This window comes from Phodopus roborovskii, unplaced genomic scaffold (genome assembly GCF_943737965.1).
Source record: "Phodopus roborovskii unplaced genomic scaffold, PHOROB, whole genome shotgun sequence".
NCBI lineage: Eukaryota > Metazoa > Chordata > Mammalia > Rodentia > Cricetidae > Phodopus > Phodopus roborovskii.
The window spans coordinates 12,611,496-12,636,202 of NW_026126408.1; the positions used below are offsets into that span (position 1 = coordinate 12,611,496).

At 47.8% G+C, this 24,707-nt stretch overlaps 1 protein-coding gene across 4 annotated transcripts in view; it reads left to right on the forward strand.

The window, feature by feature from the left end:
• Mapre3 (microtubule associated protein RP/EB family member 3) overlaps positions 1-24,182 on the forward strand; it is a 50,461-nt gene extending 26,279 nt beyond the window's left edge. For 2 of the 4 annotated variants that reach the window (XM_051181756.1, XM_051181757.1), the window contains exons 2-7: positions 19,882-20,009; positions 20,601-20,746; positions 21,322-21,523; positions 22,719-22,873; positions 22,979-23,131; positions 23,282-24,182. In XM_051181756.1, the coding sequence (XP_051037713.1) occupies positions 19,882-20,009; positions 20,601-20,746; positions 21,322-21,523; positions 22,719-22,873; positions 22,979-23,131; positions 23,282-23,350 (853 nt within the window). In that variant the 3' untranslated portion in view covers positions 23,351-24,182. Of the gene's footprint in view, positions 1-12,887; positions 13,078-19,881; positions 20,010-20,600; positions 20,747-21,321; positions 21,524-22,718; positions 22,874-22,978; positions 23,132-23,281 lie in introns of those variants that run through there. The other 2 variants (XM_051181758.1, XM_051181759.1) reach the window with 2 other exon arrangements.
• Positions 24,183-24,707: the final 525 nt, after the last annotated feature.

Below are 24,707 nucleotides of genomic sequence, written 5' to 3' on the forward strand. Positions count from 1 at the left end.
AGCCAGAACATCAGTTCCAGCTGATAAGGATGCTACTGCACTGGACAGTTTTAGAATTTCCCTGGTATAGTTTCACTCTTCAGTTGCCTCTTCTACATTCTGAAATAACTACCTCTTCTGTTCAAAACTGCTATGGCAACCAAATTCCACACCATGCTCTTTTACATTTTTCCACATGTGTAGATTATTTTGCATTGGTGAGGTAAGTCAGTGTTGCCTGATGATGTATGGGACCTATATCAGCCATGTTTATAATACACACTGCACTGTTTCTCCTGACAGGTAACCCTGTGCATGATGAGTAAATACTTCTTAGTGGAGACTTAACGGGCACTGGCTGTAGGGCCAGTTACTGAAAGTGGTACCTTGGCAGGCCAGCTGATCTCAGTCACAGCTACCCCACTGTGCTGTTGCCAAATGATAACGTTGCCCATGACAGACAAATGAGTAGTGTGTCTGTATGCCCATAAAACTGCTGAACAGAAGTAGAGAGTGCTGGCTGCTTGGGAATCACAGAGTGGGCTCTCTCCTGGCAAATGCGCCAGGGACCTTTAAACTGGATTCCAGCCACCCCTCAAGAGTCCAGAATTTTGAAAACAGCATGCTCAAGACTGGAACTGAGAGACCCCATTGGCCTAAAACATCTTACTGATGAAATTGAGGCTCTGGGGGCTGAAGAGAGGACTCAGCATTTAAAAGCACTGGCTGCCCTTCCAGAGGACCCAGGTTCAATTCTCAGCACCCACATGGTAGCTCTCACCTGTCTGTAACTCCAGTCCCAGGGATATGGTAACCTCACACAGACACACATGCATGTAAAACACCAATGCACATGAAAATAAATCTTTTGCAGGGGAGGGGGCCAAGTAGTCCTGGCTGTCCTGAACTCACTGTACACCAGGCTGGCCTTGAACTCAGGAATGTGCCTGCCTCTGCCTCTGCCTCCCAAGAGCTGAGATTAAAGATGTGAGCCACTACCACCCAACCAAAAATAAATCTTTAAAATAAAAAAAAAAAAAGAAGGAAAGAGAAAGAAATTGAGGACCTTCTTGAGGAATGGTGGAATATATCTGAAATACAACAGATAGCTGGATTCCTCATAGATAAACTGGTTTCCCTGGGTCTTACTGAGACAATAAGATATTCAAAAAAATGATATCAATGTGTTATATCACCTCAAATAGGTTAATAGTCTCCATGGTTACATCAGTCTTCATACATAGGAAACCAAAGCTCTCTCTAGGTTGTAGGATTAGGGGGAAAGAGTGGCTATCCAAGCCAGGTGGCGGGCCTCCAGCCTCCAGCTCACTTCATAGACCTGGCTGGCCTCAAATCACAGCAGTCCTGTCTGCCTCCCGAGTGCTAGGATTACCAGTTGTATGCTAGCATACCCCACTCTTAAGTCTTTTTCTGCCATCTCATCTTAGTCCTCAGTCAAGGTCATCCTGACTTGTCTAGATATGTCTGTACCTGGGATCTGGCCTAATTCGAATTAGCTGTCCCCATATCCTGTCATGGCACCTCAGGAAGGTGACCTGACAAGTTTCTGACATTGTGACGGAGAACTAGGTGTAGCGCAGTGGGAGAACTGATGTTTTGTGTGTAAAAAACAAGGACTAGGGCAGTGGGGGTGGCTGGCTGAGGGAACAGGCAATGTAGGCTCTTTACTCCAGACAGAAGGCTGAGAGGATAGTGTCAGTAGATTCCAAGGCTCTTTTAATCATATTGTGTTGTGACATGCTGCAGTTTCCTGGGAAGTGGTCAAAACAGCAAGTTACTCCAGGTATCACTGCTGTTCACAATGCTTATTAACTAGTGAGCACTTAGCCACTGTGTGTAGTCCTCAAGTGGAGCATCAGCCACCTGATGCTGTAATGCCTTGGCATGCTGCCCATGGTGGAGTCACTATACACGCAGCTGCTTTGCTCAAAAATGACCACACCTGTACATGGCATCATCCCATGTTGGCACAGAAGTGGGGAGCCAAGCAAGGTGGCCAGGTCATACACCAGCACCCTACTGAAACAAAAGAAAGTACTTTCCAGAATCCTGATACGGGGGAGATGGCAAGGGTTCCATTTTAGTGGTCCTTCAGGACCTTACCCAGATCTAAGGGGGGACTCTAAGGAGTGTGAGAGGCACTGTCTTACAGAATGTGGCTCTCTAGATGCCTCTTTGGGTGTGGTTTTTACTCCTTGTTTATTATTATCACCACTGGAGAAGAGAAGGGAAAGTAAAATCCACAGAGCATCTGCTGTGAATCCAACCAAAGCCAGGACTGGGCACCATGTCCTGTCACTATTGTCTTGGCTCCCAGCTTGTGGCTTCCTAAATCTCTCACTGACTCTACCATTGAATGCTGCTTCGTGTCACACACGCCTTTAACAATCACAGCCTCCAGTCTCCTCTCCTACCTAAGTAACCAATTCCTGGCCCCTTGCTAGGCTTCCTAAAATTCTCTTGCAGTCAGAATTGCATAACCACCTCTGACTTGTAACCATTACTAATCCAGACTGGCCAAAGTCAAATCCTGTGTGGCTGCTACACTACTTGAACTTTGACCTTCATAAAGTCTTTTGACATTGTTTGACGAACGTTAAGGTTGAGTTTGTACCCTAATTAGCCATTTACACTCCCTCTTCCATGAATTGTCTATACCTGTGTCCTTGTTTCACACCCCCAGTGATGGTTGAAAGGCAGTGTTTTATAGTAGGAACTTCTGCCCTGTCTAGAGTGTTGATGGCCATGAGAGGTAGAGCAGGTGAGGTACATGCAGTTGTCCCCCCCCACACCCCCCACACTTTTTTACCCCACACTTTTTTATTTCCTGTGCCTGTATGGGTATCAGTCATCAGATCCCCAGGGACTGGAATTATAGAAATTGTAAACTGAAGTGTGGGTGCTGGGAATTGAACTTAGGACCTCTGGAAGAGCAGAGCAGTGCTCTTAACTGCTGAGCCGTCTCTCCAGCCCCTGCTTTTCTTTCCCTGCACCACACTACCTGGTAGTCTGTACAACTGAATGTACCAGAGTTTTCTTTGGTACACACACCACACCACAAAGCTGTCTGTCTTAGTAGTTTTTAGTTGATGTTTGTTCTCTAGATTCTGCATTTCCTACTAACAACAATTCCTTGGGAAATCATATGACACTTTATTTTTCTGAACAAGTCCTCCCCGTGCAACTTTTTTTTTCCTAGACAAAAATTTAAGAGGGGATTATCTTGGATGAGCTTCAGCTTTTGCTTAGTACCCTGCTAATTTGTGTTTTCCTGTTGGTACCAAATTTTTCCTTTTTTCAGTATAGCAGGAACATTTTGTTTGTTTAAATAATTGCCTTCTGTGGACCTTTAAAACCTTCAGTAAGGACATCTTCTAATGTCAAGTGTTTCAAATAAAGCTCCTAGATTAGTGAGTACTTTATTTTAAAGAATAAAACTAAGTATTGTGGATATGTCTGAGGTCAGTACATATTTGCCTCAGGAGGCATGACTTATGAAAATTCATCATCAGGGTTTCTAGATGTTAGATGTAACCACACAGATTTCCAGATGGTCGCTAGATACTGCCATCTCTCAAATGCTACAGCCAGAAACAGAAGAGTAAATGTGTGTGAGCAATAAACATAAAAGTAAGTTCATCTTTACCAGTTATCAATAAATACATAAATGAAGAAAAAAGTATCAATTTTATTAAATGAACACATTTAAAAACAGTAATACCCAGAGCCTGGGTATGATTTTACCAAGAATATTTGAAATTATACTGTTTAGTTCAGTGGACATGAACAAAATGTTTTGAGAGACACCTTGGAACAATGAAAGGACCAAGTGGCAGCTATCCAGTTACTCCTCAGATTCTTAGGGCTGCATCTCTGTGGTTCAGAATGGCCTGTCTCTCAATTTCTTCACAAACTTGTACAATACTCTCTTAAGTCAGAACAACGGGGGACTAAAACAGCCAAAAACATGATAGAGAAAGGCCTTGTGTGCTTTTTGAAAGACCCTGACACTCTCAGCAAAGCAAGCCAATAGGTGGGATTATAGATTTGCAGAGCCCTGGAACCCTATCTAACTAATTGCTTCCTCATTAGAGCCAAAATGCAAACAAAAGAGAAACAGTGTCTCTAGTTGTTTGCTTCTTTTTGGTTGTTGTTTTGGAGATTTCCTGGGTTGGTTGGTTTGTTTGTTTGTTTAAGATAAGGTCCCACACACTTTAGACTAACTACAAACTCACTATGTATTGAGCTCCTAATCTTTCCCTGTCTCCAAAGTACTATAATTACAAGAGTGTGTCACCATTTGTAGCTTGTAGTTTAATTAATGATACATATGATTGGTTTTAATTGTCAATTTGACACAGTCTAGAATTACCTTGGAAGGCAATCCCTCTCAATGGGGAATTGTCTAGATGGAGGTGGCCTGTGGGCATGTCTGTAGGAGTTTATCTTGCTTACCTACAGGTGGCAAGACCCACCCACAGTCGGTGGTACCACTCCCTAGGATCTTGAACTGTCCTAGTAAAAGAAATCAGGCTGAGGACAATCAAGTTTGCATCCATTCAGTTTCCATTCTTGACTGTGAATGTAACTAGCTGTTTCCAGTTCCTGGGACCTTGACTTCCCTGCAGTGTTAGGCTATGGCCTGCAACTATGACCCAAACAAGCCCTTTCTTCTTTAAGTTGCTTTTGCCAAGGTATTTTATCACAGCAACAGGGAACAACACTAAGATAACATAACAAATGTCAATTTCCTGCTTTTAGTAATGGCCTATTACTGGAGGGTGAGGACACCTGAGAATTCATTTTTATTTGAATCTCAAGAGTCTCGAATCACTTTAAAATGAAAAATTTGCAAAAATTGGAGCAGTGTTATCTATGCAGTGGCCCTTGGAATTAACTCTCTTAAGTATTTCATAGAAGAGATAATGTAAAGTAAGAGCTCTGGAAGTTGTCCACTGAATTGGGTTCCTTTTTTTACATTTTTATTTATTTATTTGTTTGTTTATTAAGACAGGGTTTCTCTGTGTAGCCCTGGCTGTCCTAGAACTCCCTTGTAGACTAGGCTGGCCTCAAACTCACAGAGATCTGCTGCCTCTGCCTCCCAAATTCTGAGATTAAAGGTGTCCACTACCACCACTGGGCTGATTTAAGTTTCTAAATGCTGTGATTCATAATGATTTCAATTCAGAAATGGCACTGCCGTTTTAACTACATATTGTTACCAGTACATTTGCATTGTTGCAAATATATTGTGTTCACTGAACTCACAGAGATTCTCCTGTTAGACCCTAATTCTGGGGCCCTGATGGGCCGATGGGAGAGCCCTGCGACACAAACACCAAAACCAGGAGATGCAACAAGCAAGAGGTGTTTATTGTACGAGTGCACTCGGGTGTCAGCGATCTCGGGGAAAGCTGCACACCCCTCAAAGGGTTCAGGCTCTTTTTATAGAGAAGACCACAATCAGCATACATGCAAGGGGCACAAGGTGATTGATTACAAAGTGTGATCTCATGTTTGAGAGATCACCCAGGTATGACCTGTTCTTATTCAAGGGATAAACCGTAGAATGACTTGGGAAGTCCCCAGACTGTCCGTTGGCCAGGTGTGACCTAGACAGGGCTGATCATCTGGAACCATTTGTTCCAGGGTTGGGGACCTATTTCCTTGTTGTGGGCCAAGACCTGTGAGAAACTTTTTTCATACTCTGGCTTTCTCTTGGCTGTAACTAGCCCCATTTAACAAGATCAGTTTAGCATATAACCACTAGCCCCATCACCATAGTAACCTTTCTTGTTCTCATAATTCCTGATGTTTCCTCCCATGTCAATGTCCATTCTTTATGATTTTCTATATTCCGCTTGCGAGAATTATTCTTCTGCCCCTTTCCTACATCCTTGCTCCGCAAACTAAAATCTTTTACTCCTACCTCTGCCTCCTGAGTGCTGGGATTAAAGGTGTGCACCACCACGGCCTGGCAAAAAAAAATTCTTTGGAGGATTTCCCCTTGACCATGGCAGAGCTGCCATGATGTGGCTGCTGGTGATGTGGCTTTTACTTTTTTTTTAGTCATGTCTTCTGCCCAACACATGCATCCTAGGTAGACTCTTGCTGATCTCCCTCTCTTCCCCATTTATTTCCCTTCCTCTTAACTCTCAGTTCACACTCTGCTTTTCCTACAAAGCCCCCTAAGCTCCTAGCAGAAAAAGCAGATCAGCTTAATCAGCCAAGTGTGTCACCTTGGTCATGTCTCTCACTCTAGTCCAGCTCCCCACCTTTACCTTGGTTTCCTCTAGCATTAGGCTGGGTCTCGTGGCTTCCTTTAGGCCACATGCCTTGCACAGTGGCTGTCATGCAATCCTGTGTGTGGAGCACATGCTTGAGTTGTGGTGAGTAGAGTGGGTAAGTGAGGCGTATGGTAGAGTCTCTACAGGCTCCCTAGTGATCCCTTTTGTTTATTTCTTGTCTTACATTAATCTTCCTTAAAACAAAAGGCCAAAAGGGCTTCTAATGAACCACACAACTAAACAGTAAATTAATACTGAAATCATTCTTTTCTGGCTGGAGAGATGGCTCAGTAGTTAGGAATGCTTGAGAACTCTAATTTGGTTCCCAGCGCCTATCGTGTGGTTCATATCTACCTATAGCTGCAGCTCCAGGACATCTGATACCCTCTAGAGACCTCTCCAGGCACCCACCTGCACAGGAAGCACACACAACACACACACACACACACACACACACACACACACACATTAAAAATCCTGCTTTTCTAAATGTTCAATTTCCAATTTCATGTAGATTTTATTAACATTTTCCCTCATTCTTTGGTGGGAGTACTGGCAGTTAAACTAGGGCCTTACCCGGCTAAGCTGGCCCTGTAGCTGAGCTGTGTCCTCAGCCCTGTCCATTCCTTCTTCTCCCTCCTTCTCTCTCTCTCTCTCTCTCTCTCTCTCTCTCTCTTTCTCTCGCTCTCATTTTGAAACAGTCTCACTAAGTTGTTCAAGCAGGCTTTGAACTTGTGACCCTTCCACCTCATCCCTTCTTTCTTGATCCAGTGTTTTAAGCATGGGGGATATGTGCCCACTCCTGAGCCTCCTTGCACAGATAAGATCTAAAACTGACATGGGCAGGTAGACCATGAGTTCTGAAGGAATGTGGGGACTATTGAGCCACAGAGCACAAGTCTGTGTGTAATCTGTATTGCACTTGAGATTTTAACTCAAGGAATCTACAGGCTGCCATTCCCTTGTTTGCCACAGACACAAGAGGCCTTGATGACAAACTCCTGAATTCCTTCCTTAGCATTCTTGTGGCTGGGACTCCCCAGTCAGTTGCAGATCTAGCTTCCGTCCCGCACTCCAACAGAATGACTCAGGGTTCCTTCACTCCTTTGCATCCTACTGATCATCCTTCTGGTCATGTCATTAACAGGAGGACTGTCACCCTCCTCTGGAATCAGACCCTCCCTTGGCTCCTGAGGCATGCCCACTTGGCCCATCCTCCTCTCTTTGATGGTACACCCTAACATTATTCCTCTAGGACTTAGTCACTTGGTCAAATAAAAGTGACAGTAAACACGCTTCCCGTACTCCAAGTTTCCTGTTTTCACTCTCTATGCCATCAGTCATCTTTACAGGCCCAAATCAGGGACTGCCTTCCCCCAGAATGACCTGCCCACTGAGCCCCCACTCAGCTTTTGCAGGCCCTTGGGTGCCTGGAAGCCAGATGTGCTGTTCTAGTCATGGGGTCCCTGGTTCATTTATGAATACTTTGTCTTCCACCAAACAGAAGATTCCTTAAAGAGAAGACCAGGCCTTAAAGTGGTGCTGGGGCTACAAGGTGCCTCACTGGGTTGAACACATGAGTCAGTGGTCAGCAAATACTTGATGGTTGAAAGTAAGACTGATTGAGAGGCTGGAGAGATGGCTCCAGCACTGGCTGCTCTTCCCCAAGTCCTGAGTTCGATTCCCAGAACCCACAAGGTGGCTCACAGACATCTATAATGAGATCTGATGCCCTCTTCTGGCATGTAGGCAGAACACTATATAATTAATAACTAAATAAATAAATATAAATAATAACCTAATATAAATACATAAATAACTTTTAAAAAGGAAGAAAGGCTGATTGAAACAGTAGGGGGGAGAGAGGGACAGACAAACAGAGGAAACCTCTAGAATTCCTTCCCTCCTCCTCTTACAAGGTAAAAGTAGAGTGTGCAAACTTTAACCCTCTCTTCCAGTCAGTGTGCTGGTCCTGGAAGGAGCCGATCTGGGGTCAGGAGGCTTGGACTCTGCCCTAACTTCGCCAGTGGCTGATCATGAACGTGGGCTCTTGAACCCAGGGCCTTCATTTCCTCATATGCAAAGCTGAGTTAGTGATTAAAGCCTTCAGGGGAAAAATACTCTGAACTACATGAAATGCTCCCAGTAGGCATTTCGAGGCCTGTGATAGGCCAGAAGAGAGGCTACAGGAAGATAGGCAGGCCTTCTGGGACCTCACCAGTGTACATCCTTAAGGTGGAATCTGTCTCCATCTGGGATTAATCCTGTAAAGTGGGCAGGGAGGGTGGAGTGCTGGGTTCATAGACCAGCTGGACGGAGGACAGAGAATCAAACAACACTGAACCCTAAGTTTGCTCTGGACAGCTTTATGGCAGACAGACTGGTAAAAAGGCTAGAGGGTAAATGAACAGTCTGTGCTCTGTTGAAAGGGTAAGGAGATAAAACTGGGAGGATGCTAAGGAGACACTGAATGGGGAAGGCAGGAAGAAAACAGGGTTGGGCCAGAGGAAATATATTAATCAATTCATAAAATCCAGCACTTGGAGAAGGCCAATAACAACACTGTCCTACATAACCACAATAAGCTTCAGACCAGAAGAGATGTAGTTCTGCTTTGCACGTGTGTGTGTGTGTGGGGGGGGTATCTTCATGCACATGTTTGCCATGGTGTATATATAGAAATCAGAGGATAATTTGAAAGAGATGATTTCTCTCTTTCTCACATGTGGGTCCCAGGCCATCAGACTTTGTTGCAATCACCTTGACTCACTGAGCCATGTTGGAAGCCAAATGTAGTTTTAAAGGAACGTAAAGTAACATGATTTGTATGAGACAGGACAGGCTTTGGGAGCATGGAGAGCCACAAAGGAGATGCCAGACACAATAGGGCTCTGAAAACATCAATGTCCTTCCAACATGTCCCAGCAGCTCCTGCAGCTCTATTCCCTGTCCTCAGGCCATCCACAATGGGCCAGCTGGCTGTCCCCCTGGACATTCCTAGAATGTGGCCAGGTCCTTCTCTGGGACCTCCCTGAAATCCTCCTCTGAGTAACTTGGAGAATTGTGCCATCTGCTGCTGGAGAAAAGACTTAAGTCTGTGCTGAGAGTCCCGAGGCTCCATACTGTATGTGTAGCCAGGCACCAAGCTGGCGTTTCCTCTCTCCTATAGCCAGTAGCACTTCCTTGGAGTGAACACATCAAAAACAAAAACAGAAAACCATCTTTCTGCAGGCCTCCTCTGCTGTCTGAACCCTGCATTCTGGCAATATCTCTCTTACCACTTAACACAGTCATACTTAGCAGCTGTTGCATCCAGAGTCCTAGGCCCACACTAGCTGAAGGAAGAGAAGGCTACCCAGCTCCCAAGACACCCCTCAGCCTTCTTGCTGAGAGCCTTGGCAACCAGACAGCAGAGAAGCAAAAGCCAAGCCTGTCCTGCCCTCTCTGCCTGCTCAGGACCCTGAGTCAGGAGAAAAGGAAAGGAGTTGAAGATGTTGACGATTCTGAGTTACTCAACCCCCAAGGTGAGGCAGCCTTTGGTCCTCACAGCAGTGTCTCCTCCTTCTCCTTCAACCAGCCCCACACTCAGTATTGTCATAAGTCTGGTTCTTCAGGCATGAAAACCAAACATCTTGCCTGGGATATCCAGGCAGGAAGATGCATTTCTTGCTGCACTCAACCTCACTGTACCGCATCCTCACTGCACCACATCCCCACTGCATACCTTCTCATTGCACCACATCATCACTGCACACATCCTCACTGCACACATCCTCAGTGCACACATCCTCACTGCACACATCCTCACTGCACACATCATCACTGCACACATCCTCACTGCACACATCCTCAGTGCACACATCCTCACTGCACACATCCTCACTGCACACATCATCACTGCACACATCCTCACTGCACACATCATCACTGCACACATCATCACTGCACACATCCTCGCTGCACACATCCTCACTGCACACATCATCACTGCACACATCCTCACTGCACACATCCTCACTGCACACATCCTCACTGCACACATCCTCAGTGCACACATCCTCACTGCACACATCCTCACTGCACACATCCTCAGTGCACACATCCTCACTGCACACATCATCACTGCACACATCCTCGCTGCACACATCCTCACTGCACACATACTCACTGCACACATCCTCGCTGCACACATCCTCACTGCACACATCCTCAGTGCACACATCATCACTGCACACATCCTCACTGCACACATCCTCAGTGCACACATCCTCACTGCACACATACTCGCTGCACACATCCTCACTGCACACATCCTCACTGCACACATCCTCACTGCACACATCCTCGCTGCACACATCCTCGCTGCACACATCCTCGCTGCACACATACTCGCTGCACACATCCTCACTGCACACATCCTCACTGCACACATCCTCACTGCACACATCCTCAGTGCACACATCCTCACTGCACACATCCTCACTGCACACATCCTCACTGCACACATCCTCACTGCACACATCCTCACTGCACACATCCTCACTGCACACATCCTCACTGCATACATCATCACTGCACACATCCTCACTGCACACATCCTCACTGCACACATCCTCAGTGCACACATCCTCACTGCACACATACTCGCTGCACACATCCTCACTGCACACATCCTCACTGCACACATCCTCACTGCATACATCATCACTGCACACATCCTCACTGCACACATCCTCAGTGCACACATCCTCGCTGCACACATCCTCGCTGCACACATCCTCAGTGCACACATCCTCACTGCACACATCATCACTGCACACATCCTCACTGCACACATCCTCACTGCACAAATCCTCGCTGCACACATACTCACTGCACACATCCTCACTGCACACATCCTCGCTGCACACATCCTCACTGCACACATCATCGCTGCACACATCCTCACTGCACACATCATCACTGCACACATCCTCAGTGCACACATCCTCACTGCACACATCCTCACTGCATACATCATCACTGCACACATCCTCACTGCACACATCCTCAGTGCACACATCCTCACTGCACACATCATCACTGCACACATCCTCACTGCACACATCCTCACTGCACAAATCCTCGCTGCACACATACTCACTGCACACATCCTCACTGCACACATCCTCGCTGCACACATCCTCACTGCACACATCATCGCTGCACACATCCTCACTGCACACATCATCACTGCACACATCCTCAGTGCACACATCCTCACTGCACACATCCTCACTGCATACATCATCACTGCACACATCCTCACTGCACACATCCTCAGTGCACACATCCTCACTGCACACATCATCACTGCACACATCCTCACTGCACACATCATCGCTGCACACATCCTCACTGCACACATACTCGCTGCACACATCCTCACTGCACACATCCTCGCTGCACACATCATCACTGCACACATCATCGCTGCACACATCCTCAGTGCACACATCATCACTGCACACATCCTCACTGTACCACAGCCTCCAGGAATCTTGGTTTGATAATGGTTCCTTGGAGTTTTGATGGCTCAGTGGTTAAGAGCATTTGCTGCTCTTGCAGAGGACTCCTGTTCAGTTCCCAGAACTGACATGGTGACTCACAACAGACTGTAACTCTGGTTCTAAGGAAACCAACACCGTCTTATGGTCTTCTCTAGCACTGGACATGCACATGTTATACAAATTTACACACAGGCAAAACATTCATCCACATAAAATTTAAGAAGACCTAGTCTCAGAAAAATAAGAAAGTGGTCTGGTGTGGTGATACACACCTCTAATGTAGTTAATCCCAACACTTCGGAGGCAGAGGCAGGTGAATCTGAGTTTGAGGTTAGCCTGGTCTATAGAAGGAGTTCCAGGACAGCCAGGCTACACAGAGAAACCCTGTCTCAGAAGAAAAGAAAAAAAAAAAGGTATCCAGAGAAGAAATGGTTCTCCTTCTCCCTGCCCACACCGAATGGGCCTCACTAAAAGGGCTCCTTTAGCAGTGAGAGCTATCTCTGCATGCCTAGCTCTCCCTTAACCCTTTGAGTTATGGTCAGATAGAGCAGACTCACTGTGACTGCCCCAAAGACACTTGTCCCTTGGTAGTGGGCAGCCCACAGAAATCCCTGTAAGAATGCAAATCCTCTTTGGCATGACAGATCCATTATCCAGCACTGAGACCTCAGCAGGGCCCACAGATGGGGAATGGACACCACTATCTAAGAGTGTTGTAAGGACAGACTCCTAAAGAAGGCCTGGTACCTGTATGCCTCTGCCACCATCCAGATCCTGTGCTGGATCTGCCAGAGTGGATGCATGTGTGTCCCCTGGCAGATCCTTAAGCCACTCACCTTCCTACTTCTGCTTTGACTAATGCAGGTTACTGCCACTGAGCCTCTCTGTGAGTCAGATCTTCACTCAGCCATGAGAAGAAGTTGATTGGCTAGTCATGCCGGGGCTTTGTGACCCGCTGGCAGAACCCTCTGTCTCTGCCAGCCCCTCAGAGCCCTCTATCCCTGCTGTCACATATTGCCTCCATTTATCCCCAGAATAGCATGAGTGTCTGAGCCAAACAGGAAGGAGTAGCAGTTTTGCAGTGATTCCTGACAGGCTACTTCAGCCCCCTGGGCCTGGCGGGAAGGGGTAGCCCAGGGACAATGGGCATAACCCCGTGTCAGGAGTGGAAATATTTTGGCAGGATCCACAGAGTTGTCTCCTCTCAGGTCTCACAGCCTCTGTTCCAGTTTTCCTTCAAGGTACGATACCATCAGAAAGCAGATATGTGGAGCCGGGCCTGGTGGTGCACACCTTTAATCCCAGCACTTGGGAGGCAGAGGCAGGCGGATCTCTGTGAGTTCAAAGCCAGCCTGGTCTTCAGAGTGAGTTCCAGGCCAGCCAGGATTATATAGTGAGCCCCTGTCTCAACAATAGCAACAAAAGGCAGCTATATGGGGAAATTTGGGAGGGGATTGTCAGAGGCCCTGGTGGCTATCTACCCAGGCAGAAGGGTGAAGAATAGGACAGTTTGGAGGTATCTTCTCAACCACTGTTAGAATCCCTGAAACCTAACAGTAGCTGTGTGCCAAGTGTCTGCTCTAAAGTGAACGCTCTCGGACTCTTATCTTCCCAGTAGTACTGGTGACACTTAGCAAACACTGGGCTGTATTTGACACTTGGTACATACATAGTTCACTTAGCCCTCAACAGCTCCATCTGGTAGAACCACTCATTTTATAAATAAGGAAAAGTGAGGCCTAAAATAGAATATAACATGAAAGAGCCAGGATTTGAACCTGGTGGTCAGACTAGAAAGCCAGGAATTTTTGAACAAAGTTTTTGGAGCTGACATGGCATGTCAGTCCCAGACTGTGGGGATAGAAGCTGCGTGTAGTTTATAGCTACGATGAGTAGAGATCATGGCTGGCACCTGCAGTAAATTCTCCAGAACCAACCAGAACAAAGTTGAACCTGAGGAAAAGGAATCCCTAGAGATTAAAGAGGCTGGAGCTCCTGTACTGTATTAGAGCCAGGTGGATGTCCACTAAAGATTTAAAAACAACCAAAATGAAATGTCATTGGTGATAATGCAATTAAACATTAAAATATGAGAGCTCAGAGGTCTGTAGACATACTGACTGTCTTTATGATTTAAGAGTGGAAGTGCCAGCAAGGGAGACCAGGGTATCTGAGAAGGAACTGGGATCTGTAGAAACCCTTCAAAATAATTATGTATGTGCATGCATATGTGTGTGTATGCATGCGTGTACTTCAGTCCATGTGTGGAAGTCAGGAGACAGCTTCAGTTCTTTCAACCATGTGGGTCCCAGGGATCAATAAAACTCAGGTTATCAGTCATGGCAGCAAGGGCGTTTGCCCACTGAACCATTCCACCAGCCCTCCAGAGACTCTTCTGACCACATGTATCAAGATTTGCTCTTGGAGGCCAGGCAGTTCGAGCCAGCCTAGTCTGCAGAGCAACTCCCCGGGACAGCCAGGACTTTTACACAGAGAAACCCTGTCTCAGGGAAGTGGAGGTGGGGATTTGCTCTTGGTAGCCATGTTTCAAGGCAGAATAAGCAGCCACTTCCCTCCTCTCCAGAGCTGTGGGCACCCAAACCCTGAGGACCCTGGATCAGGTAATGACTTAGCAAAGTCACAGGATCACTTTCCTTTCTGACTAGAGCTGGTAGCAGGAGTCAAGGCCCTGGAAAGTGGGCTTTCCCTAAGGCCACATCTGGATCTGAATCAAGAGTCCCTAGCTAACCTGGAAGGAAGCATGCTATAACCCAACCAGAGGATGTTTCTTGGGACAGTCACTTTGTGACAAGAATGGTGGCAGAAAGATGAGGACATTAGAAGCCCCTGCTGGTGTAGCCCTTGGGAGGTTCCCTACCACACTCTCCCGGAAATAAAAAAGCTCTTGGTGACAAGTGTGTTACCATTATAAATGTTTGCAGACTGTGACTCTGCCACCATTCCAGCAGCTGCTCCAGTGGAAACCAAATGTTTGCACCAGCACTTTATACACTTTTGCCCCAGTACCTGGCTCTTCAGCTCAAGGGGCCATCACAAGCTGGACCAGTTGATGAGTTTAACATGAGGCTTTAGGAAAAGGGAAGGCTAGGTTCAGCCCAGACTCTCAGAGTGTAACCCACTCCAGCTGACCTGACTGAGAGGACAGGTGTCCCAATCTAGCCCCATCCATTTGGTCACCAGATTTGGATGGAAATTGGCTTCTTTAAGGGGAAGAGAAGCTCAGATCCAAGTTACAGAATCATTCTCTCCTCTCTGTGAACTGAACTAGGGAGGGACCTTGGCTGGGGGAGGCAGTTCAAGGACCTAGTGCCACCTGCTGGCAAGTCTCTTTCCATGCAGGGGCCAGAGTCAGGTCAGAAAAACTAAGAGCACACACACACACACACACACACACACACACACACACACACAGGTCTCATCCACGAAGAAGGCTGGCACTATGGGAGGTGTGTAGTAGATCCTCACTGGACCCATCGGGTGAGTCCTTCTGAACCAAGATGGATCCAGCCAGGGCAGAGAGCACCCCACCTACAGGAACCACTCTGTTCTGGTATTGGCTGTTCTTCTACAAAGGCCAGTGGTGGAGATGGCAGGATTGGTTACTTGGCCCTTAAAGGAGGCCGGTTTTGCTTTGATTTTTCAGGTGTCTGGCCAAGCTGAGGAGGCCTGGCATTTTAAAAGTAGTCATGTAGCTCTTAGTAACTCCTGAGAGCAATTGTATCCTAAACTCTAGGGAAACTTAAGATTTTTCTTGATGCCAGGGAGGAGGGAACGAACATTTTCCCTCAAGAGAGGTGGCAAAAATAAATAAATCCCACTGTCCCAGCCTATGCTGTTGCTAAGATGAGGGCTGTGTTCTCAGGCCTGGCGGCTACAGCAGAATCACCTGGGTTTTATTTTATTTTACTACATTTATTCCAAAAGAGAAGGCTTTATGTGTGTCATGGATGGATGGATGGATGGATGGATGGATAGACAGAGACTGTGTGTGTGTGTGTGTGTGTGTGTGTGTGTGTGTGTGTGTGTGTATCATAATAAACATATACAGGCAAGTGTGCAGACACATGCTTGGCTTCTCCTAGTGAGGGGCCTCTGGAATGCATGCAGTGGGCCTGAACCTTCAGCAGGTCTGGTTCCATAGAAGTTCAGGAAGGCCTCCCTCATGCAAGACCCTTTTGAAGGTTATAAACTGAGGAGTGGAATAGGACCGTTGCCTCTGTTTTTGTGAGTGATCAGCCTTTGAAAGGCTCACCCACTACACAGTCAAAATCCCTAATTTGGCTGAAGAATTCCCAGGACAAAACTAAGAACAAGAAACCCAGACCCTTTCAGGTCTGCCTGTCTCAGCATGTCAGTGGACCAGAATCACTCTTCCTAATGAGCTCAGGGATCTCCTGGAGAAATGAGCCCCACATAGGAAAGGCTCATTTGACAGCCACCAGACTAACTTACGCCCACTACACCCAGCCCAGCAAACACACACTGAATCTGACCACCCTCACATGTGGGTCCACTTCTCTCTGAATTAGCAGCCTTTCTTGACTTTCTGTTGTACTTTTGTTTTTACCACACATTAGGGGCGTTTGATTCTACTGTTTATTTATCTGCCTGAGTGCAGGACAAGTTTTTAACCCTCACTGTCCATAACATACAGAAATAAAATGTCATCCTTGACTCTTTCCCAGTCTGCCCCTTGAAAAGCTTGGCATCCAACCATACTGTACACCACCCCTGCTGGTGCTTTGGGGACTTCCTTAGTCTCTGACCTCCTGACTCCAGCCTCCACCATTCCCTTCCCCCAATGTGGTTAGGTCTTTACTGCTCACCAAGAACTAGCATGAAATCCAGAGGAACGTCACACAGCCTGTCCCTGAGGAGCTTGGTCAAGTAGAAAGTGTAGGCACACTGATGATTTTGCAAGTAAGTGCAAGGACGCCATTGTTAGCTTTGCCTAGGGTGCCACAGGGTCCCATAGTGTGAGCTTCTAAGAAAGTTCTCTGTAGAAGATGCTGACACCAGACCCAAGGAGCTGGGGACCCGAGCCAGAGAGTGATGGAAGACATTGAGGAAGGGGGTGAGGAGGTGTACCTCAATCCGTAACTTTCCTGAGTAGCAGACTTTGTTTCCAGGCAGGGGAGCCAGGCTTAGAAACATGTCCAGTGGTGAGTTTGGGGGTCATTTACAGGACAGTGGGCTCAAACTCAGTCAAAATTATCCTGGGAAACCTCTGAAATTGCCAGGTCCTGAGTTGTTAGAAAGTCCCAAGATAATAATTCTTGTTTTTCTTGGCTTCTGAGCCCCACTTGGGTTCCCTTTCCCCAGACAATGAAGGACAGGTTTATTTTGTTTTGTTTTGTTTTTTAAGAGGGAGAATTAGAAATAAATTACAGGATCTTTCTTCCTTTCTTCTGGTTTTGTTTTGTTTTTTTTTGAGACAGGGTTTCTCTGTAGCTTTGGAGCCTGTCCTGGCACTTGCTCTGTAGACCAGTCTGGCCTCAAACTCAAAGAGATCTGCCTGCCTCTGCCTCCCCAAGTGCTGGGATTAAAGGCATGCACCACCAATGCCTGACCCAGGATTTTTCTTTAGTGTTTTTTATGCCAAAAGAAAAGTCCATTTGAGTTAAAGATGCATGTCATAAGGTTCCATCACATCGCGATGTTAGGGTCAGCGATGGAAGTGTGAGGGCAGCCAGCCCAAAGTCCAGTAGGACTTGTCACCACTGCCTGAACTGGAGTAAGTGGCTTGATCAAAGTCAGATTCTAACTGAGCAGGTCTAGCTAGTGAAGAGTTGTTCTCCAGGTTTAATGTGAAGGAAGAAGATACCAGATCATATGCTACCACATCCATTTTTATGCAGATCAAAACCAGGGCTTCATGTGTACTAGACAGACACTCTACCAACTGAGCTGCATCTCTAGCTCTGGACATGCTATTTTAATAGAATCCCCTTTCTACCATTTGTGCTACTCCTAAACAGAGCTAGCTCTCCAACCTTACTTCTAAGTTCCTGCAGCTAGGAGCCAGAGGCAGCTCTCTACTTGTCCTTCTTTGGTAGTCTGTCCCCAGTCCCGAAGTCCATTCGTTTACTCTCCGACAGTTCACCATGTCATCCCTCCCCACAGCACTGGGGCTACGTGGACACCATCTCATTAGAAATGCTAGTCCTTGCACAGCACTACATATGAATTGGGGGTGGTAGTGGGAGGAGTGGCTGCCTGCAGGGTACTAGGAATTGGGACAGTCCAGTCTTCCTTCACAAAGATATTGCACAATAAGCCTAGATAAATAGCCAGAGATGGTGGCACCTGCCTTTAATTCCAACACTCGGGAGGTAGAGGCAGGTGGATTTCTGTGAGTTTGAGGTCAGCCTGGTCAATAGAGCTACTTCCAAGACAGTCAGGGCTACACAGAGAAACCCTGTGTCAACATACTAACTAACATAGAAGCCTGGAAAAATATTCTTCATCCCAGAAATAGGAGCTCTTCTGTTCTTGGGACACATCGGGCTTTTATCTCACTTGCTTCTCCATTTCCGATAAAGACCAAAGGTGTAAGAAATTGTTCCCTCTTAGCAACGACAAAGCACCATTGATAGCTGACGTGTGTGTGTGTGTGTGTGTGTGTGTGTGTGTGTGTGTGTGTGTGTTTTACGGGGAAGTGGGGGCTAGCAATGTACTCTTCCTGCCTCCTGGAGGGGCCTGAATGCCTCTGCTCAGCACCATCTGTATGAATGGAGGAACATTTTGGCCACAGTGGCCCCCCCAAAACAAAAATCTTCAGGAATCCCAAGCAGTCTATGCAAAGCATCCCAGCCACAGCCTTTAAATATTGAGCACTAACTCACAGATGTTTCCAACATTAGCACTGCTGTGAACAGTTCAAGTTTGCGAGACAAATACATCCCTGGGCGCCTCATTTAACACTGCTGGCTTGAAGTTGGGGTGTGGGTGTCCAGGCCTGCTGTTAAATTCAGGGGTGTTGGGATGGATGTGGGAGAAGGGCTGGAGGCCAGAAGGCTTGGTAGAGCTGTGGCTGCCAGAAACTGAGAAAAGTCAGAGGGAGGGAAGAGGCTGAGCCACTGAGGAGGGGAGCTGAGGGATGCGGCAGAAGAGAGAGAGTTAATGGGCTGGGAGACCTCACAAATCTATAAGGAGACTGATTTGGAGCTGGTGCTTGTATTCTCTGAAACTATAAATACCGAAAGATGTTTTCTGAGACAGATGTGGAGAAATGGGACTTAGTTGCCTATGGGTCATCTAGCAGGTCACTGGCCATGGGAGTAAGGAATATAAAGGCGGCAGTGAAGCAATGGTTAATTGGCTATAGGACATAAGTCTGGTTAGGTTTAAATCTCCTAGTGACTTCACATTGACTAAATAGAATTTCCTCAGGGGTAAACAAAACCCTTCCAGATCTGTCTCTGCAAATCTCATTGCCTCATGCCTCAACACAGAAACCTGTGCCCCGATCTGCTTAGCAACTCAGAGCTCTTGAAATGAGCCATGCCTTTGTTCTTATTAGTTCTTGGGCTACTGGACCTGTTTACCTCATTCCATGGCCTGTCCAGAAAATTCCCACTCTTCCCGTCTCTGCTCTGAGCCTTCACAACCCTACCCAGCCAAAGAGATCACACACACACACACACACACACACACACACACACACACACACACACCTACCTTTTTTCTTACCACTCTTGAACTTCCTGTGTTCACCAGCTGCTCATCTTGATGTGCTTAGGTTTGTGCCCTGAAGGATGATACAAAGTGTTAACTTTTTATCACTCACTGGCTCCTGGAGTGTCTAGGTATAATAGACATTATATGCTATATATATAGCATATACTAGTGTGCTTCGCTATAGGAGACACTAGTTAACATGTCTACAGAATGAACATAAGCCCACCCTCTACTGGAATTGAAAGACTGGTATAAAGGGAATGCTTTTTATGTCTCCAAAGCCCAACCAAGCTGGAGAACAGGTCCAAGCCCTCATGCTGAAGTCATCTTTGCTTTCTTTGCAGCTGGGGTATGGCCGTCAATGTGTACTCCACATCTGTGACCAGTGAGAATCTAAGTCGCCATGATATGCTTGCATGGGTCAATGACTCCCTTCACCTCAACTATACCAAGATCGAACAGCTCTGTTCAGGTAGGTGGCTGCAACAGGGGTTGGGTGGCCCAAGGGAAAGGAGGGAAAGGCCATGTAACTTTTAACATGGAGAAGAAGAGCATGTGATGCCTACAGGGCTTAGAGTTGAAATCAGGAAATAGAGGCTGGAAAAGTGGAGAGTAGGTGGGCCATTCCTGGGTGACCAAAGCCAGGACACACAGTGATGCCACGAGTAAACAGCACGGAGTCCCATGGAGCCACTCTGGGTCCAGCTCTCTGTTCTCTGCTGCAGCCCTTGTGGGTGCCAGTTTCCCCATCCAGTCATAGAGATGCCATCACCTCTCTCTGAGAGGTAGCTATATGTTTAACCTACATACTGAAGTGCTTGGAATGGATCATACCTGCTCCATATTTGCTGGACCCTGGGTTTCATCCTTAGCACCGCCAACAGATAAATACTAGTAATCATGGATATTCTTGTAAAGCCAAGGGGAATCTAACCATATCTAACATCACGCTTGGGCTGGCCCTAGCTGTAGGACACAGGAAGAAGGGCCAGGCTTTGGGGAGTAGAGCAGCAGGGCCTGGGATAGCGGCTGAGTGCCCTTCACCAGCCACACCTCTTCACAGGGGCAGCCTACTGCCAGTTCATGGATATGCTCTTCCCTGGTTGTGTGCACTTGAGGAAGGTCAAGTTCCAGGCCAAACTAGAACATGAATACATCCACAACTTCAAGGTGCTGCAAGCAGCTTTCAAGAAGATGGGTGTCGACAAAGTAGGTGTCTGTACCCCTGGGGTCCATGAGCAGCTGTGTGTCCCTGGGGAAGAAGATGAGCCACCAGCCAGGGTGACAAGGGCTGCTCGGTTCATTCCATCACATGCCTTTCTACCCCTGACCCCCAAAATGAATGCTGTCCACCCAGCCCAAGACACAGGGAATGCTCTTAACCCCCTAAATCCCACTGTAACAACACTTTGCTTTCTTCTCCATGGACCCGCCCACTCCAGATGTTGAGTCTCTGTATATTACCCCTGCCATATATCTTCAAAGGCCCCAAATGTATCAGTTTAACTACACTGCCTGTGTGGATCCTGGGCCTCCAGTTCACACACAGGTGGCCAGGTCACCTCCCACACAGTTTCTCCTGTGCCTGTAGGAAAGGAATGTCCCTGAGTTCCTCCCTGGTGGGGCCTGCCAGCCTGCTTGTCTCCTCTGGTGCCATGGGAGGGGGTGCAGATGGAGAAGGTAGACAATGTTGTGGCCTAGGGGCTGGCTTTCCTGTGCTCACAGCGGAAAGCAGTCCTACACAACAGGTGGGTAAAATGATCTGCTTATGTGGTCTATTTCAGATCATTCCTGTAGAGAAATTAGTGAAAGGAAAATTCCAAGATAATTTTGAGTTTATTCAGTGGTTTAAGAAATTCTTTGACGCAAACTATGATGGAAAGGATTACAACCCTCTGCTGGCGCGGCAGGGCCAGGACGTAGCACCACCTCCTAACCCAGGTGATCAGATCTTCAACAAATCCAAGAAACTCATTGGCACAGCAGGTAACATGCCCAAGCTGGTGGAGGGAGTTTGGGGGGCTGGGCCGGCAGGGCTATCCAGCCAGGAGTGCCCCCTGGGCCACCGGCCCAGCCCTGCCAGCCTGGAGGATACTGTTATCACGGAGTTCAGATGACATAACCTGCTGCTTACCTAGATGGGGAGTCCCATTTTGGGGTGAGAGGGCTGCAAAAGTTGTAAGAGGGGAGCCACCTGCACCAGGTATGGTAGCAGCTTGCTGAGACCCAAGATACTTTGTTGCATAACATGAGCTAGCTTGTTTGCCTCAAGCTGGATGGAGCATGGCTCCACTATCTGGATCCATCAGGCTGAGCGCCTGCAGCCCATATCCAAGGCCCTTATGTGTCCCCGACCACTGGTTACCCAAGAGCAGGAGTTTGCCAAGCTCCATCCTGCCTTTATCTGTTCCAAAATCCCGTAGCCCAGAGATATGTTTCCAGAATTGATACCTTGCTGGGTTGCTAGGAGCCATGAGAAAAGCAATAAGGCCTGTGGTGACAACAGGGGTGTGGCAAGAAAAAGGGGAGCAGCTTTCACCCGCATCTGACCCGTCATAGCAGAGCCATCTCCTCCATTTGCGCTGCTGTCCTGCCTGGGCCCGTCCTCACCGCACCGCACCGCACCGCTTGCTTTGCATTAGAAGCAGCTGCTGTGTAGGGAAGTGCAGTCGCTAAAGAGCAAGTAGCCACAGCATGCTGGCGGTGCTAGGGAGGAGCCTGAGCACCACTTCACAGATACCGGTCCAGCCCAGCAGGGGGAAACAGAGCTCAAACTGAGAGGCAGCTGGAGGGGTGGAGCTGAGTTTTCACTGAGGGTGGCTTTGGCTTCTAGAACTGACTGCATTGACTGCTCTCCTGGGTCTCATCTGTCAGTACAGAAGGCCCTGAACCCTCCCAGCCCCACTTCATCAAATTCTCCAACCCAGTATCCTGCATCCCTCCCTCAGGCCAGCTCTCCTCAAGTCCCAATACTGAGATGACCTTTCCCTTAGCTTCCTGTGGCACTTAAGCTCTCAGGCTTGCCCAAGGGCTGTCCAGTGGCTGTAGTGTCACATGTGGCTGAGGCTTGAGGCCTAGCTATAGATGCTCTTCCTGAAGGAGAGTGCCTGCCTGTTGCATGGCCCTCATACCAGGTTCTTATATGCTCTGTCACCTCATCTGACTCTTGTCCTCTGGACAGTTCCACAGAGGACATCCCCCACAGGCCCCAAGAACATGCAGACCTCCGGCCGACTCAGCAATGTGGCTCCACCCTGCATCCTCCGGAAGAATCCCCCATCAGCCCGAAATGGTGGTCATGAGGCTGATGCCCAGATTCTTGAGCTCAACCAGCAAGTGAGTGGGATGGGAAAGGGTGTTGGTACTGGGGACAAGAGGAAGGCGGGCAGAAGTATCAGAGGCAGGAACATCTGGCATAAACATTTTTTGCTGCCCAAGCAGCTGCTGGACTTGAAGCTGACAGTGGATGGACTAGAGAAAGAGCGAGACTTCTATTTCAGCAAATTGCGTGACATCGAGCTCATCTGCCAGGAACACGAAAGCGAAAATAGCCCTGTCATCTCGGGCATCATTGGCATTCTCTATGCCACTGAGGTGAGCCCCCTCGTCACCTCCCTCCCACTACTCTGCCAAGACTGGAAAGCAGCTAGGCCTCTGAGCCCCTGGCCACTTAGACCATGTGTGGAACCTGATCCCTCAGCTTAGCCGGCTGGCTCACTGTCTCTCTCTCCCCTGCCCCTCCAGGAGGGATTTGCACCCCCTGAGGATGATGAGATTGAAGAACACCAACAGGAAGATCAGGACGAGTACTGAGGGCAGCACCAGCCCTGACTGACTGTGGCTTCCCTGCCCCACCCCATGCGCACCCCACATTATAAGTCATTTCCTTACAGCCAGTCAGCCAGCTGGGTGCTTTGTACCAGTGCAGCAGCACTGGGAGCCGGGCAAGTGGGGTTTGGGAGGTTGGGGCAGGTGAGAGGAGGCCCTGACACGGTCCCTCTAGTGGCACTGGCCCAGGGGACTTTCAGGACCCCTGTCCACTCCCCACTCCTATTTATTTCCGTTGTCTCTGCTGTGTTGGCCAACACTTTCCAGGGTGCTGCTGTCACCCACAAGCCAGCCACCTGCTCCCCTGACAGCCGCAGCTGTATATTTGACAAAGTCATTGGTATATTTTTACTTACTGGATTGTCCTTGCACTTTACCTGTTCATTCCCAGGGCTGACAGCAGGGCTGGGGCAGTCTTCCCGGCTTGGCTCCCCTTCCCTCTAGCTGAGACTGGGGCAGGACTCACCAATTCTTATTTATTTTGTCTCTTGCCCTCTCTCTCAGTAGTATAAGGATGGGGATGGGGGGCTGAGGAGGCAGTGCTGTGAGTCCAGGGGGAGAAGGGAGCATGTGAGGGATAGAAATGACCTCCTGGCACTGGGCTCACCCACCCAAGGCCCCTGCCTCAGTACCAAAGCCAGCACTGCCCCAAGGCTTCCTATCCACTCCCTCCTGCAGCCTGGTTATACCACACAGACTCTGCCTGGCCCCTATTTTCTGTCTGTCCCCCATTCTCCCACCTCCCCACCTTTGCCCCTTGGGCACTAGCCTGCATATGTGTTCAATTTTATTTAAATAAATTTGTGTGGTAAAAGTTCTTGCCATGCTTCCCTCGTCTGAGCCACAGCCAGGGTCCAGAGCACATCACCATCTGTCCTCTTCTCTTCTGAGGGGACAGCCATGCAGCATAGCCTCATATTATTAGAAGCCACCACTGGCACTAGGCTCTGACCTAGACCCAACTCCCAAGGCTGGTGACCTCTCTTGAAGCAGGTTTTATGTGACTTTTTCAGGGAGATGTAAGACTATCCCCCAAATGGGATGGCACCAATAGACCTAAAAATGGCTTGTTCAAGTTGATGGGTAATGTGAGTTACACATGTCTTTATTATTATTATTATTATATTCTTTATCTTGATGAGTAATGTGAGTTTATTAGTTTATTAGGGATGCCTTACAGGCCATCATGATACACACCCCTACCAAGCAGTTTTATACAGTTGTTATGTCTAGAGCACAAGTAATGCAGCCTGGGCTCAGAGCACTATTTAGTGTTAAAGCTCCAGAGGTGACTAAAGCACAGACAGCAGAAGGCATACACAAGCCAGCCGATGAGAAAACT